Source organism: Coturnix japonica, chromosome 12, assembly GCF_001577835.2.
Source record: "Coturnix japonica isolate 7356 chromosome 12, Coturnix japonica 2.1, whole genome shotgun sequence".
Taxonomy (NCBI): Eukaryota; Metazoa; Chordata; class Aves; order Galliformes; family Phasianidae; genus Coturnix; species Coturnix japonica.
This window is the reverse complement of record NC_029527.1, coordinates 5132336-5147017: the sequence shown is the minus strand read 5'-3', so window position 1 is coordinate 5147017 and position 14682 is coordinate 5132336. Positions and strand designations below refer to the sequence as shown.

The 14682-nt window shown below is 37.5% G+C and overlaps 1 protein-coding gene across 18 annotated transcripts in view; it reads right to left on the bottom strand.

The window, feature by feature from the left end:
• The window catches only part of CACNA1D (calcium voltage-gated channel subunit alpha1 D), a 140275-nt gene that overhangs the window by 7529 nt on the left and 118064 nt on the right, over nt 1-14682 (bottom strand). For 15 of the 18 annotated variants that reach the window (XM_015875160.2, XM_015875163.2, XM_015875159.2 and 12 more), the window contains 6 exons: nt 14394-14495; nt 8656-8786; nt 3049-3165; nt 1238-1605; nt 925-951; nt 293-442 (listed from right to left, as the gene is read on the bottom strand). In XM_015875160.2, coding sequence (XP_015730646.1) covers nt 293-442; nt 925-951; nt 1238-1605; nt 3049-3165; nt 8656-8786; nt 14394-14495 — 895 coding nt within the window. The remainder of the gene's footprint in view (nt 1-292; nt 443-924; nt 952-1237; nt 1606-3048; nt 3166-8655; nt 8787-14393; nt 14496-14682) is intronic. The other 3 variants (XM_015875171.2, XM_015875161.2, XM_015875167.2) reach the window with 2 other exon arrangements.

The following is a 14682-nucleotide window of genomic DNA, read 5'->3' as shown; positions in this document are numbered from 1 at the left end:
TACCCAGTTCTATATTAATTGAGTTAATATAAGCACTAGTTTATACTCAGGTTAAATGAACTTTCTGCTTTGCTTTAAATTTGATGAAGAACTTCTGCTGGATTCAGCATTTGACAACAAATACAAAGATCCTTGGTGCACCAACTTTTCTTGTCCATCACCTTACAAACCAGTGGTTATGAAGCATTAGTTTTATCAGAGGATTTTCAGTGCAAGTGCACTCAGTGAAGCCTTCATGGATGAGCACATCAATTACTGAAGTCCCTTCCTCAGTGTAAACAAACATACTCACCTGCTTCCTGACAACATGCTGTCTTCCTCATAGTATTCTTCTCCACTATAGTATTCCTGCTCTGCTAAATAACGATCGTCATTGCAATAGTCTCGAATGTCACGTTCTTCACGGCAAATAGTTGGTCGACGGCCATCACCAGAGTCAGACCTGTAAGCGGCAAGAAAACACTCAGGACTGATTACGGTGCTTTCAAGAAAAAAAGACAAGAAATGACAACTCCTGTGGGCAGAGTGTGACTTTACAGTATGTTCTGCAGAAGTACAGCCCAAAAGTAATTGATCTGATACAACTATGAAAAGATGGGAGAATATTTGGGATACAGACATGAAAACGGGGGGATGCTCTGAAGAGCCAAATACATTTGACAAAGACATTTTTTCAAGATATAAATTCAGAATACTTGGCAGAATAAACCTCTCCCAAGTGTCTCATGTTTATAAAATAGCCAAAAAATTAAAGAACAAACTGGCCTGGACTTTCTTATCCAGACTACTCTCTCAGAATTGGCAGTGGAAAACATGTCTTAGAAGTGTTCCCATAATCTATTTTATTTTTCCAGCATACACACTCTAAGACAGTTAGTTTTTAAAACTGGGAAGTAGTCTGTAAACAGAAAAAAGTTAACTCACCTAATATATGTTTCGTAGTAGCGGGTTCTATCCAGGTAAGCCATGAAATTATGGAGAAAGATATTTTATAATCACATAGATTTGAGAAATTCACTGGTGATTACAATGCCTGTAAAGTAACTACTATTTTAAGAAAATGACTACTTTTAAACCTTATTAAAATTACAGACTGTTCCTATACATTACAGCCATGCTTTAAGTTCATAAATCAATAGAGAACTGAAATGAAGCTAAATACAACAAATTAGTTTGCACAAGTTTTCTTACAGAGTATTCAAAATTCCTTTAAAAGCAGATATATGTGTAAATTTACCTCCTACTGCTTGGCCTTCTACGCTTCTCATGGTCAGCTTTAGAGTACGAATGGTAACCATTTTCAGATCTATGCTCATGACTTCCAAAATTAGTGTGTTTCCCGTGAAGTGCTTTGGATACATTGGCATTATTGAGATTGGCATTTGTTGAGTTTGGAACTTGTTTTCCTACTGAGTTGTGGTTATGATGATTGTGGTACACAGAATTTCCTGTCTGAGAATATATATTTTTCTCAGTATCGCTCGCAGATGGAATTGAAGGCCGCTGCACATGTAAGGGACGGTGCGTAGTGTTGATCTGCTGAAATGAATCTCGTCTGTCACTGCTAATATGGTTTATATGGTTGCCAAAGAGGGCACCATTCCTCTGTTACAGGGGAAGAGAAAGAAAAAATAAAATCAGATACCTTAGTAGAACACATTTTTGACTGATGATTCTTGACTTTTCTCATATGTGCGTACAAAGTAACAATTCAAATACACTGTGAATTTCCCTTCTAATTTTATGATGCCTCAGATGGCATCTCCTAAAGTGACAGAGATGTGATTGTGACAATGACAATACTTAGATTTCAAAGTCAAATCAACATTATGCAGTGAGCATTATTCCTTTTCCATACGCCTGTGTCATCTAGCTTTCTCCGTGTTTCATTATACAGGAGAAACCCAGACTCCCATAAACAAAGAACATGCACCAAATTCCTCAAAAATGGACATGTCTGTGTAATTCTCAGTAAAGTTTTGGTGGAATTCTCCTGTTCTCATGGAGCACTGGTTTGCAGCAGGCATCACTCAGACAGGATGGAGTGCCATGCAACAGCTCGCAAGCATATCTCAAGTAGACAGCATAAAGCTTCAGTGGTTCCATTCTTCCTTCTTGCAGAGGTACAAGAAAGAGCAATAACCCTTTATCAGCCCTGAGAGTGTAATGGATGGTGAGGAAGAGAATGAAGTGAAAAATTATGACTATGTCATGCAACTCTCTTTTACATCCAACCCAGATTATGTAGCCTCCCTGTCTAGCCAGGTGTGGTCCTGGATGACAGCAGTCTGTCTTGAAGCTCAATCTAGAGAAGACAGGACGTAATGATGATTGGCTGAGAAACACATCCACTACTGCTCACTGTAGCACTGTCCCCATTGCCACATCCTCCTCTTCAGTGAAAGACAAAAGCACGCTATGGGGCTTATGACAATTTCTGCAGAAGCTCACCTTTAAATCTACTTCTTATTTAAGCTTTCTTGCTGGCTAACAGTGGTGTACAGATAGCTCCTGAAACTCATCTTTTCTCCAGACTGATTTTTCTTGATATCTCTCACAGGAAACAGACTGGCCGTTTTTCTTAGTTGACTACAGTATAATTCTAGGTTTCTTTTTATACATGCATCTCTGCATCTTTTGAGGCTTGGCTGCCTAGAATTTAATCTCTTCCACCAATGCAGAAAGTTACAGCATGTCCAGGTTCCTTAACACTATCACAGTTTGGTTTTGTAGGCACCCTGCAAAGCTCCTTGTTTTCTTAGGATCTGGTTAAGAATAAATAAGAATTAATAAAAAGGAATTAGGGGCAGGAGAATCACCCAGCAGGAACTGCTTCCTAAGATTATGATAAGATGCAGGTGCCTGGTAATACCACTTTTCCAGATATAAATGTCTGATGATATAAATACTGATGTTTATTAAATATTTATCTTTGGCTGACTTGAGGTTTTGATTAGTCTTCCACATTGTTCAAGGATAAGCTCATTCTACAAAACTCATATTACATAACCAAAAAAAAAAAATCACATAGCTGTGTTCTGACATTACTTTATAAACTTCTTCCTCCTCGTCTGGATTGTTTTCCTCTGGTTCATCATCTTGCAAGTCACAGGATATAGCTCGGCGTATTTCAGGGCCGATATCATGAAGTGTCCTTAGTCCTGCCTAAATCAAGGACAATATCATAATATATTAGGAATGCAAATTCTTCTTCAGTAACTTTTAAAAACAGTCATCAAGTTTTTGTATCCTGGTCACTGTAGAGGATGCACCCTCCTATATGTCTCTTTATTATTATAAAAAAACGGCCTGTAGTCCACTACAATCCAATCCTGTTGAGGTGATCATGTCCTTATTACCAGAGTAGATGCTGACTAAAAGACCACTGATGTTTATGGAACCCTGCATCATTTTGTAATAAAGCAGTAAGCAATCAACAAGAACTATAATAGTGTATTTCAATGGGATGTACATTTAATGTCAAAAACATGTTTGCAGCCTGTGTCCACACAGGAAACATGAGGAGATCTTTGCTACAGCACCAGCAGTTTTAGCAGAGCTCAAATGGTAAAGAAAGCAGTGAAATAATTCCAGCCCATCTGCACTGTACTGTGATATGCAGAAATCTGTTTCAAAGCTTTAGTTTAAGACAAAGAGCCATCTAGCTCCAGCAGCTGGGAGCTCAACATATACTCAGTCAAATTCCTTCTCCAGTCTGCTAGCATGAGTGATTTGTAGCAGGAGGTTTCTGCTGGGACTGCCAAAGAGAGACCTACAGTTGGCACAATTGCTGCTCATTATCTAAAAGCCTATTTTATCATTTGGCTGTGTGTTTTTGATACAGATACGTATCAAACACATGTTATTTGCATGGGGAATGGGCATGAAGATGTGCATTATTCCCATAGGGAATAACGTGGCATGAAGATGCGTGGGGAATTTTGCATGCTACATTGCTGCAGACAGAACTGAACGACCGTGGAGGACAGCACGCGTGGCTCAGTCCCACTCACGCGACCCCGGCAGCACGCTGCAGCCAGGCTTCAGCTCCAAATGGAAAGAGCCTGCTGGCTGGGGAGCAAAATGGTGTTTGGGCAGTGTGGGCAATCAGAACCTGGAAAGGGATCAAGCAAAAAGCTTCATATCTGACTTTACCATACGCTCTTCTTTAGGTTTCACTCATTCTAGTATTTCACTTCCTAAAAAAGGCGCTTGACTTTACCTACCTGAATTTGGAAATTACAGTCTCGAGGGTGAACTTTGAGAGACATGCTATAATTGAACTAAACTAAAAAATCACTTACTGGACAGTTAATATACAACGTTCTTTTCATGAATACATTTTCCTACTTCTTATGCTAATAGCACAGCCAAGCTTAGCAAGGTTGCTAATATCATCATAGCATAAGGTGCTAAAGGGAAGTAACATTAACACTCCCAGATGCAGTTTTCAAGGCAGACCAAAGGCTTTAGCATTTTCATTACTCCGTCATTAGAAACAATAATCACTTGCATTTCCAAATCACTGACAGTGTAAAATAAACTGTAGGATAAACAGAATACAAAGTCAGAAATCCTTAAGTAAACAAGCACGCAGAAGAATAGGTGAATAGACCTTTGCTATAGCAGTGAACATAAGGGACAGAGTAGCCCAGTCTTGTTTTCCCAGCATTACACATCTCCACTGAGCCCATCCTCTTGCACTGAGGCTGAGCTCTGCTCTACAGCTGTACAAAAGCTCTGGGCTTTCACTCCAACCCAGTCTCCCTTCTAGTTACACCTCTCTGCGAACACAACAATCTAAGACAGCAGTATTATAAATTTTAACTCTGGCAAAAACTACCAGCTTATATTCCTGTCTGACAGACAGTGACAACGCCCCATAAATGTATGCCTGAATGCTGAAAAAAGGCATATGCTTGTCAGGAACATATTCAATAGTCACGTCATTTCAATTACACGTCCCACTTCCTTCTGGTTTATTTCTTGGAGAATTACTCCCTCTTAAAGAAGGCTAAATAGTTATCTCTTCAGCATCACTAATTTGCCTATGACAGATCTCTTGCAACGACACAGCCAACATAAAAGTAAAATCTGGATCACTGTATACAAACATGTATCTGCTGGTTAAGCTAAAACAATGAGCTTTATTGTATGAAATTCAGTACAAAAACCATAGGTTTGCAGAATTAAAATTCCCCTCAGCTTATTTACCCTAACAGATTCATTTACAATTTTGCCAACTCTGTCATTAAAGTGACCACTCCCATGTACTGCCCTATTTTAAGCAGAGTACAATTAAATATTCCAAGCAATCTAAGAACAGTTTTCAAGCCAAGAGAGAGCTCTGCGTTGTGAGACAAATTCCCATGCTGCACTTTAACTGATAAGATGACCACACTGAGATGTGAGCCAACCAACTACCGCTGAAGTTGGACTGATGCAAAAATACCTATCTGGCAGTAGGAATATTGTTCCACTGGACCATGATTAAGTCTTCTGCAAGGACCACAAGGGAAGTATGGACTGATGAAACATTTTGGTTTTACCTACAAGTGTGATTTTAGTGCATACACTTTTTTTTCTTTTCTTTTGCATATGGAAGTCAATATTTAGGTACTTTTACCCTGTAGCTTTCAACAAACTTTGTTTTTAAAGACATTAGAAAATGGAAAGATCTACAACAGAGCAGATAAAACGCATGCAAGTGATGTTCACCCACTAGTTGTAAAGGGATAACAATCAAAACTGCACACTGAATTATTCACGTTGCTCTGCAAGAGAGCAGCTGTTGTTTCTACTCAGGTTTATCGATGTTTCTTTGAAGTGGAGGAAGAAAAGAGCTACATGCTACTGTGTTTGATTGCATGTAATTCTATTCGAAAGATTTCACATGACATTTGTAAACGTGTTTTTCTTATTCAGACATTTTCTCTGCAAAATTTAATTTCTGATTCCTTTGTTGCTTAATTTGTTGTGTGGGAAAGATGAGATGCATCAGTCCAATGGTTAGTTATCAAACCAGTGACACACAGTGCTCTGAGCAACATAATTACATAATAAAACCAATCATGGCTTTAAATAGGGTTTCTTCTAAATATACAAGATGCCTTGAAATTAACACAACAATTCTGTGCAGCTGTGCTTTATGAGGCGCAACAGCACCTGCAATTCTTTCAAGATGTCACGAAGCACAAAGCACTTAGCACTAATACACTGCCTGCTAGATTACATCTCAAGAGACGATTAATGATGCCTCTGTCTGTGGCAGCAGCGCTGAGATGACACGTATGCTTTTAAATGCTGAACTACTACCAAATAGTTTTAAGATCTATTTTATACATCTATATCATTCACAAAACAATCACAACATTTTAGAACTTCATTTCACAGTAAGAAGATTTTGTATGATAAAAGAGCCCAAAGTCAGAACTTTCAGAAAAGCACATTAATGTTCATAAGTGTTGGAACGACCAAAAAAGGTTTTCCCTATATGTGAACCAAGTGCAAATCTGCCTTGAAGTATGAAGCAGCCTACACATAAAGAAGTTTAAGCTTACATTAAGATAAGTAAATGCAACAGGGTGAATAAGAATCATTATCACCACTGTATTGTCATATAATAGACAGTGCTCCATAGTTGAGGCATTTTACAATGATATCAGGAAATGGAAGTGATAGTTATAAGCCCTGCTTCATAGATTACAGAAAAATAATGGATAGTTACATATATTGCTATATAAACTCACTGGATCTGAAATAAAGTACAAACATGAATTCTTAATTCTTATGCCTTAAGAATTTCACAGTGCTGGAAGCACATGACTATGAAACTCTCCATAAAACCATTTCAGAAAACGAACATGTTTTTACTATCTGCTTCTTTTACAGTGAAGAAAACAACAAACAAAAAACCCCAAACCACAGCTGAACTGATACAACATAAGAATAAGCTGAAGCTAATATGAACAGAATAAAAATCCCGAACTCCTTAAGTAAGAAAGCATGCAGAATAGCTGAATAGACCTACGCTATAGCAGTGAACATAAGAGACATAGTAGCCCAGTCTTGATTCCCCAGTGTTACTCATCTCCATCAAGTCCATCCTCCAGTGCTGAGGCTGAGCTCTGCTCTACAACCACACAAAAGCTCTGGGCTTTTGTTCAAACCCAGACTCCCTTCTAGCTAAGCCCTGCTGTGAGTGCGACATCAACACAGGAGACAATTAAATTGAACTTGAGCAAAACTTGTTAACCCCTCAGCTGATGCTTCCTAGAGGGCTTTTTTCTCCCAAGCTAATTGTTGATATTAGTTTAGAAAAGAAATAATCATGAGAAAAATCATAATTCGATAACCTGAAGCACTTTCCCCAAATCAAGTTCTGCTCGGTGTTTTGTTTATTTGTGATACGAAGAGAAATATCCATCAACTTTTATTTGTACCTGCTAATGAGGAGGGTTATATGTAAATAAATGTAAAATCTAGATAAAAATACTACATAGTTTAGGCTAAAATTAATTCATCATTTGTTCTGCACAGTAGATGGAAGTAATTAAAGCTGTTCATGCTTCACTTAACATTTATCTTTACTGGCAACGTGACTATTGTTTTGGCTCGATACACATTTCCGACACAGAAAGTCATCTCTTTAACTACTGCTACAGAACAAAGACCAGAGCTAAGTTATATTCCTTCTTAAAGCATAAATATCAGTCAACAGGACAAGAAAGGCACTGTGAGCAATGCAGCCCTAAGGAATTTTGTGACTCATGCCCCTGGAGTGTACTAATGCAACAAAAACTTTAGTAGATAGCTAACAGGATTATCATTTCAAAACTAGATGCTTTTCTTCTCTTCATAAGGCCCAGTAACAGGAATAAAGTCTTAATCCACTAAAAAACAATGCAGTGTATGATGTCTGGAATTATTTGAGGACCCATCTTTCTGTTTCAAAGTTTATAACACAAAGGGTATACCCAGATAGAATCTTTCAAAATATAACCTCCAGACCACTTATACTCAATGAACAGCTTGCTGCAGGCTTCCTGAGAGAGGGAAGGTCAAAGAGCACTGTCTACAGTCCTGGCTTCCATCTGATAGCTTGTTTTAAGAGACAGGCAGAAGTACATAGCATTAATATAGCATGCTGATATTACTTCTATAGAAAGTTAAGTTCCAAACACTGAAACTGCTGATAGGAAGCAATTTCACCAGTAATCATGAATAGAAAAAAGGAAAGGAAAAAAACAAAAAACACTGAGAATTAGGAAGCAAAACAATGCCATATAAAAATTTCTTTATGATGAGATAACACCTGTCAGGATGTTCTCTGAGAACTGGCTTAAAATGTGGAAGGAAATTAAAGAAAAGTAAAACAAATAAAGGAAATGGTATCTTAGAACTTCATTTATCTGATTTTTACACCGACTGTATTGGTTGAAGAATCTTATTTGCTACCATCTGAGTAATCCACAGAGAGTAACGTACCGCACTTACCTTGTTACTGATAGAAAAGCAGGATTATGTTTTACTTTTCTGATGAACAAAGAGTCCGAGCTAAACAAAATCCTTGTAGCACTGCACAACCATCAACATTCATCTACCTGGTATGTCAAGTTCACAAAATGGTTAGTTAAAATGTAAAAACAAAATCACCTGCAGAGCAATCGTGGTATTCTTCGCAGGATATTTCCCCACCAGTCCTTGTTCTTTGCGTTTCTTGAATTTCCTAAAGTAGTCCTGTATCAGGAAGGTGGCATAGAACTTCCCCACGGTTACCTCATCATCTAAATGAACAGACCAGACAGATCTCTCCCAAGTCAGCACATTTGGCAATAGCCTGTACACTCATACCTGATTTGGGGGAAGAAATGTGATGGGTGCAATAGGCACTACACTTTCACCTTATAATAAATGGGACCTCTAGCTAGCTTAAAGCAATGTTTTAGCAAGCAGGTTATGCTCAGTCAGTTAAGTGGACTCATCCTCAATAAAGAAGAAAATACAACACTTTACCAAGTCTCACGTACCTGTGGGTAAGCTCAAGCAAATTTCTAACAAAACCATCAGTATGTTTATATGTGCATAGAAACTGAAATATTGGCTTTCATTAGTTGAAATAAATGAATTAAATCAAGAGTTACTGTGACTTACAGAGGAGTTTATCTAAAAAGTTCTGCTCACAGTATCTCACTTTTTATTCCTGCTGCTACAAATTTTCTTGATTAGTGCATTAACATAGTATATTTGTAATTAAATAAGGACTTTGACAACCTTATAGGTTGGTTTGCTAAGTACTTTCTTAACATCTTCCACTTTGAATTGGCTGTGTATCCCAGATACTCAAGTTGGGCTGTATCTTTTGCTCTCTTGCTGTCACCCAAGACAGGTGACTCTAGACTGAAATCTCACAGTGTTTACAATTTCACACATTTTCTGTGAGGCTCTTGCTTAAGTAAAGACTTGGTCCTGAGTCACCTCCCAGCCAGGTGGTGATAAAAGTGAGTATGAAACACACGTGGTGCTTCCCCATATAATTGTATTGTACCACCTCTGAAATGCTGATAGATATGAAAATAATTCATGTCAATTAATTTTGTACACTTCAAAAAATACACAGACAGTAAGTGCAGTAAAAAAACACCATTTTTGAGAGTCACTATTGTGAAAAGAATCCAAATTTCAAAGTTTTCACAGTTCAAAGACAGGTACCTTATGATACCAAAATCTCCTTGTCTATAGCATGTAAGCATGTTCCATTCAATCATTCAGCTGTTTAAGTTTGATCTCCTGACATGTAATATGCTTGCCAGAAAACTAGGAATAGTTTTCTATTCAAAAAACATTGCTTTTGTTCTCACACACTTCCCCAGAGTCATCTGGTACAAAGCTAGCTGTTTCACTTCCTGCTGTGTTGCTGTATTTTTGCAGTATGCCAAGACAGCTATTTGCAACTGGTTGGGTAGAGCTCTACAGAAAGGAAGATTGGTAGCCCCTGGCAGGGGCCCACATCCTGACAGTAAGTCCCTGCCATCCCAGTCACCCTTGTGATGGGCAGGTGCTTACAGACTTTGGGATCTGGGTTACGCTGTCATGACTTGTTTGGTTGCACACAGGAAATCTAAGGTGCTCGTATATATTTTAACGTGTCTTTGATAGAAGAAAAATCTTATCATTACTTTTTTTTTTTTTTTTTTTTTTTAAGTTTTATCTCAATTGTTTTTTTCTCTCTAATGAAGATTTAGTACAGACCTGAGAGGTAACTTCATTTGCCCTATTCATCTTTCTTTCTTACCTATGAACACATCTTGTCAAGCAAGATATTCCCCTCTCAAGAGATACTTTTAATGTGACCATCATTTACTGTAACATCACAATTAGTGTTAGAATAAAACATTCTCCTTGTGTTTTAGCTTCATCAACAATCTCTCCCAATGTATCTCAGTAATAATAGTTAACAGTATTGCAGGTTTTGCTAATTTAAACATTATTAACTTTCTACTTTTCATGACCTGCTTTCAAGTCAATAAAAAGGATGGGGAAATCCAATCTGTGTGTAAAACTGTTAAAACTTATTTCTGTCTCTGTGACAAAATCTTCCAACAAGTGAATCCTCAGCATTCAAAACAAGCACCTTCCACAGAGTTCACAGGATGTATTTCATTGTGATGTCTGATATAGGCTGTATGCATGTGAGCAACTACTACAAGCTTTAATTTCAGGAAAATTGCACCAGGGATGTATGATACCAAAGTTTTATTTCTTTAAATGCATCAGAGCAAAACAAATTCTAGTAATTGCCTTAAAATATCTTGGCTGGAAGACCAGCCTGCCATGGGAAATGTCTTTGCACATAGTGTGTCTATTCTGCCAAATCTCTGGCAGGGCTGACATCTCTGTAAGGGCTGAGTGCCTCTAGTTCCCACTGGGAAGCACGGACTCCACAGCTCACAAGAAAAGCTCCCCAGTGTCCCAATTCAGTCTCAGTAGTAGAAAAGCTTTTTTACTGACTCCCCAAATAGAATTTTTAATGTTTTGTATGAGCATTTGTTTTGATGCACATCTGTGATCTCTCTTGGCAGCTTCTCTGGAGCCTTGTGGTCTTTTGTATTCAGAAGAGATCTCTTATAAAGTATCTGATCTAAATTTGCCTTCCTTAGCTTAACTGAATCAGTTCATTTCTGTAATGCATCCTTGCTCAAACTCCCCAGATGAGCCTTTCCCCATCCTTCGTATTTCTTTGTTTCAACTATTTGAACAGAACTCTTTGAGGAAGTGATATAGCAAATGGCTCATAGAAAGAACACGCACATAGAAGTGACAGACTCAATATAACAGACACTACCATGGGTTGCACTTAGAGCATGTCTCAAGACAGGCTATGATTACTGACTGTACCTGAGACAACCATACCTCCAAAGTCTCAGTATGCACAAATGAAGGGCCCTATTAATTGCTGTGGACACACACCAATTTTTTTTTATTAAGCATATTAGTTGAATGCATTACCAGTTTCCTGAATCGTGCATGCCAAAGTCTGTATGTACCAACAAGATGCATGTTTACTTCACAGGCACAGTCAGTTGTATTGCAGACACGTGCACACAAGAACTAAAGCTTGGCCAAGGGGAGCCATCCTTGACACATAAAGCCAGATATGGACAGGGAGGGAGGCAGCTAAGCGTAACTGACCACAGTACTGACAGATCTATAGCTACAACTGGGGACAGCAAAAGGAATCATTTCGGTAGGAAGTTATTTAAGAGGGCAAAAAGTAGTAGGCAGGATTAAACGGTCTTGCAGGTGGAGACTGGGGAATTTAAAGAATAGAAAGCAGGTGAATCTTTAGTGGGTGGTATGTCTTTCTCTTACTCTGTAGTACCCTAGGAATAATGTTAACACATTTATACATTCAGGCTTTTGACTTTAATTCTATGTTCCTGCAGAGCAGCTTTAGTTTTCTTGAGAATCCGTTCCTAACTTTTAACAGTTTAATTACATTGTATTAATGAGTTATTCAGCCAGTACCAACACTTAGCTGGCTGCCCATTTCTGGCGCATCTATTTATAATTTAGCCAAAAAAAAAAAAAAAAAAAAAAAAAAGAAAAGAAAAAAAGAAATATTGACTGTTTTCATTCTGCTCTGCAACTAATGGATCTGTTCTCCTTGTGTTCAGGAGGCATGATCACAAGCACTTGAAGGATCTAGCACTCAGTAATACCATGAACAGCCCAATATTTGTAAGTACATGTGATTCTAGTACAGCAAACTTGGATGCTTTGTTGATTAATATTGAAAACCTGTCTCTTGGCAGACTGTTTTTTATCAGCTGTCACTGGTATTAATGTCATATACAATTTGATACTGAATATTAAGCTTTGATAGAAACTTTTTTTTCCCTATACTTAGCTATTTTACACTCCTATGGCACATGAATGTAAAATAGCTGCATTCCTCTTCTTATTTTTATTTCTTTTTCAATTATTGTGTAAGTCTTAATGAGGCCTGCAGAGAAATGAAGTCAAAATGAAATTGAAAACTGGTGAATCTTAAGGACTTTGATGGTTGGACTGGATGTTCATAGCAGCCTTTTCCAACCTGAATGATTCTATGACTTCCCAAAATGTCCTTGTTTATGCTGTTGAAGCCATACGGGTTTTTATCATGCAGATTGTGACCTAGATTTTCTTCTAGCTACACTGAAGAGCTAAATTTGTGGAAGAAATATTAGCAACGAATTTTAGTATAGCTGAAAGTAAATATACAGCTTATATTCAGCAATGAGATGAAACTGAAGTTAACAGTGAGTTGCTGTGTGAGATTAGTTCTAGGATTATGATCTTTAAAGATTCTTTGTCAGATTGGTTTAAGGCAGGCACAGCTCGCTATTCTGAAGCATGCATCTCTATTTCAATAAAAAATGTAGGGGAATAAAGTTGGCAAGAGGCAACACCAATTCCATGCCACCACCCTAAAACAGAATTGCTTCAGAATATTCGGAAAGACTCATAGTTGAAAGGAACAGAGGCTGCAGAAAAAGCTCAAGCACATAGTTACAACAATAACAAAGCAATTCATCTATGCCATGCAAGCAACTAGGTGTAAAGCTGAAAACAACAGAGTAGAACACAAAAAAATTGTTTTAAATGTGCAGTATCAGTTCCCCTTTGGATCGTCAAATTTGCTAGATCTTTGTATTAATCCCGACTACCAGCTGGCAGCCACCACACCAGTAGCACGTGGCTCCCTGCAGCAACCAAGCTAATGCTGCTTCTGGGGTCATGCTGAACAGCGGGGCAGCCAGCATGCTCCTCCTCCCCTAGAGACTGAGAGTGTCACCTTCAGAAAGGGATCAGCCTCCACCACCATCGAGCCTGGATCTTGAGTCTGCTTCCAAACCTGAGTCTGATCAGTCTTGAAAGCTGCTGTAACACTATAAAAGTACAATAAACTACAAAAAATACCAGGTGATTACAGTGGATTGGAATATTGGATGTCTAGGTACATCTATCCTGGGTATGAATGGACAGTGCAACAGATCCTGCACCTTTAAAACTTGAAAAAGCAAGTATAATGTCACCTAAACCTATACTATAGCATATTGGTAAAAATGTATATATCAGAAAACTCTAAATATATATATTTGAATATATATATTTAAAAAGAAATATAACAAATATTTGATGTCATCTCACTGCACGTAGAAACAATATACGTGCCTTATACTTCTTGTAAACACATTGGTATGATAATTTAGGTATTTTTTACATGGGCCATATTTATACCTTAGTCATACTGGCATAAATCTGAAGCAGTTCCATTATATGTTGGCTGTGGAACTGCTCCAGTTTAAACTAATACAACTGAGGTAGCTTAGCCACTTGCTTTGTCAGTTTAACAGAAAAAATATGTTTAGTTTTGCAATTAACTTTTTTTTACTTTCCTCCCAGAAGTGTTCAACATTTACAAGGATATCAGCTGAAATGCAGTGTACACTGTCAAGCTTAGTTAGTAAAAAATACATATTATTTTGCTGAATGCATTGAAATAAAACTAACTTTAGTTTATTTCACTGAATGACTTGAAGTTAAGAATACATATTGGTCTAATAGGGTTTTGTTGGTTTGGTTTTCTTTGTCAAGCAAGAAAACAAACATTACGTATATTTTCCTCTTTCTTTTTGATCTAAGGAAGTTGTATTATTTAGTCCTACATTTATTATCTATTGTAACAGTATATAATATTATCTGTATTATTTTGCTGTTATTGTTTGTTGTCCTTTAATGACATTATCATTTCAAGCTTTACTAATTTTATTTCTTTAGTCCCTACCAATCTACAAAGGCCAAAGAATTAAAAGAGAAAAGCATATGGCAAAGTTTATCACACTGACCGCCAGCCGGAGGGACAACTTGGTCAAGTAATTTCATGCTAGTTTTCTTCCATATTTTCTTTATAACTGCTCTAAGTTCTTCATTTGCTTGCTCTAGGTTACCTGTGGCAACAAAATAGAGACATAGAGGATGACAATTATGTTTGAATGATCCTTTGGATATTAATTACTTGTATCCACATAAGGACTGATAAAGACTGTGAGAAAGACTGATAAAGAGACTTAAAAAGCCTTAATCAAGTTCAACAAAAGTAATAATTTCTAGATTTTCCTCATTGCACTTTCTGAC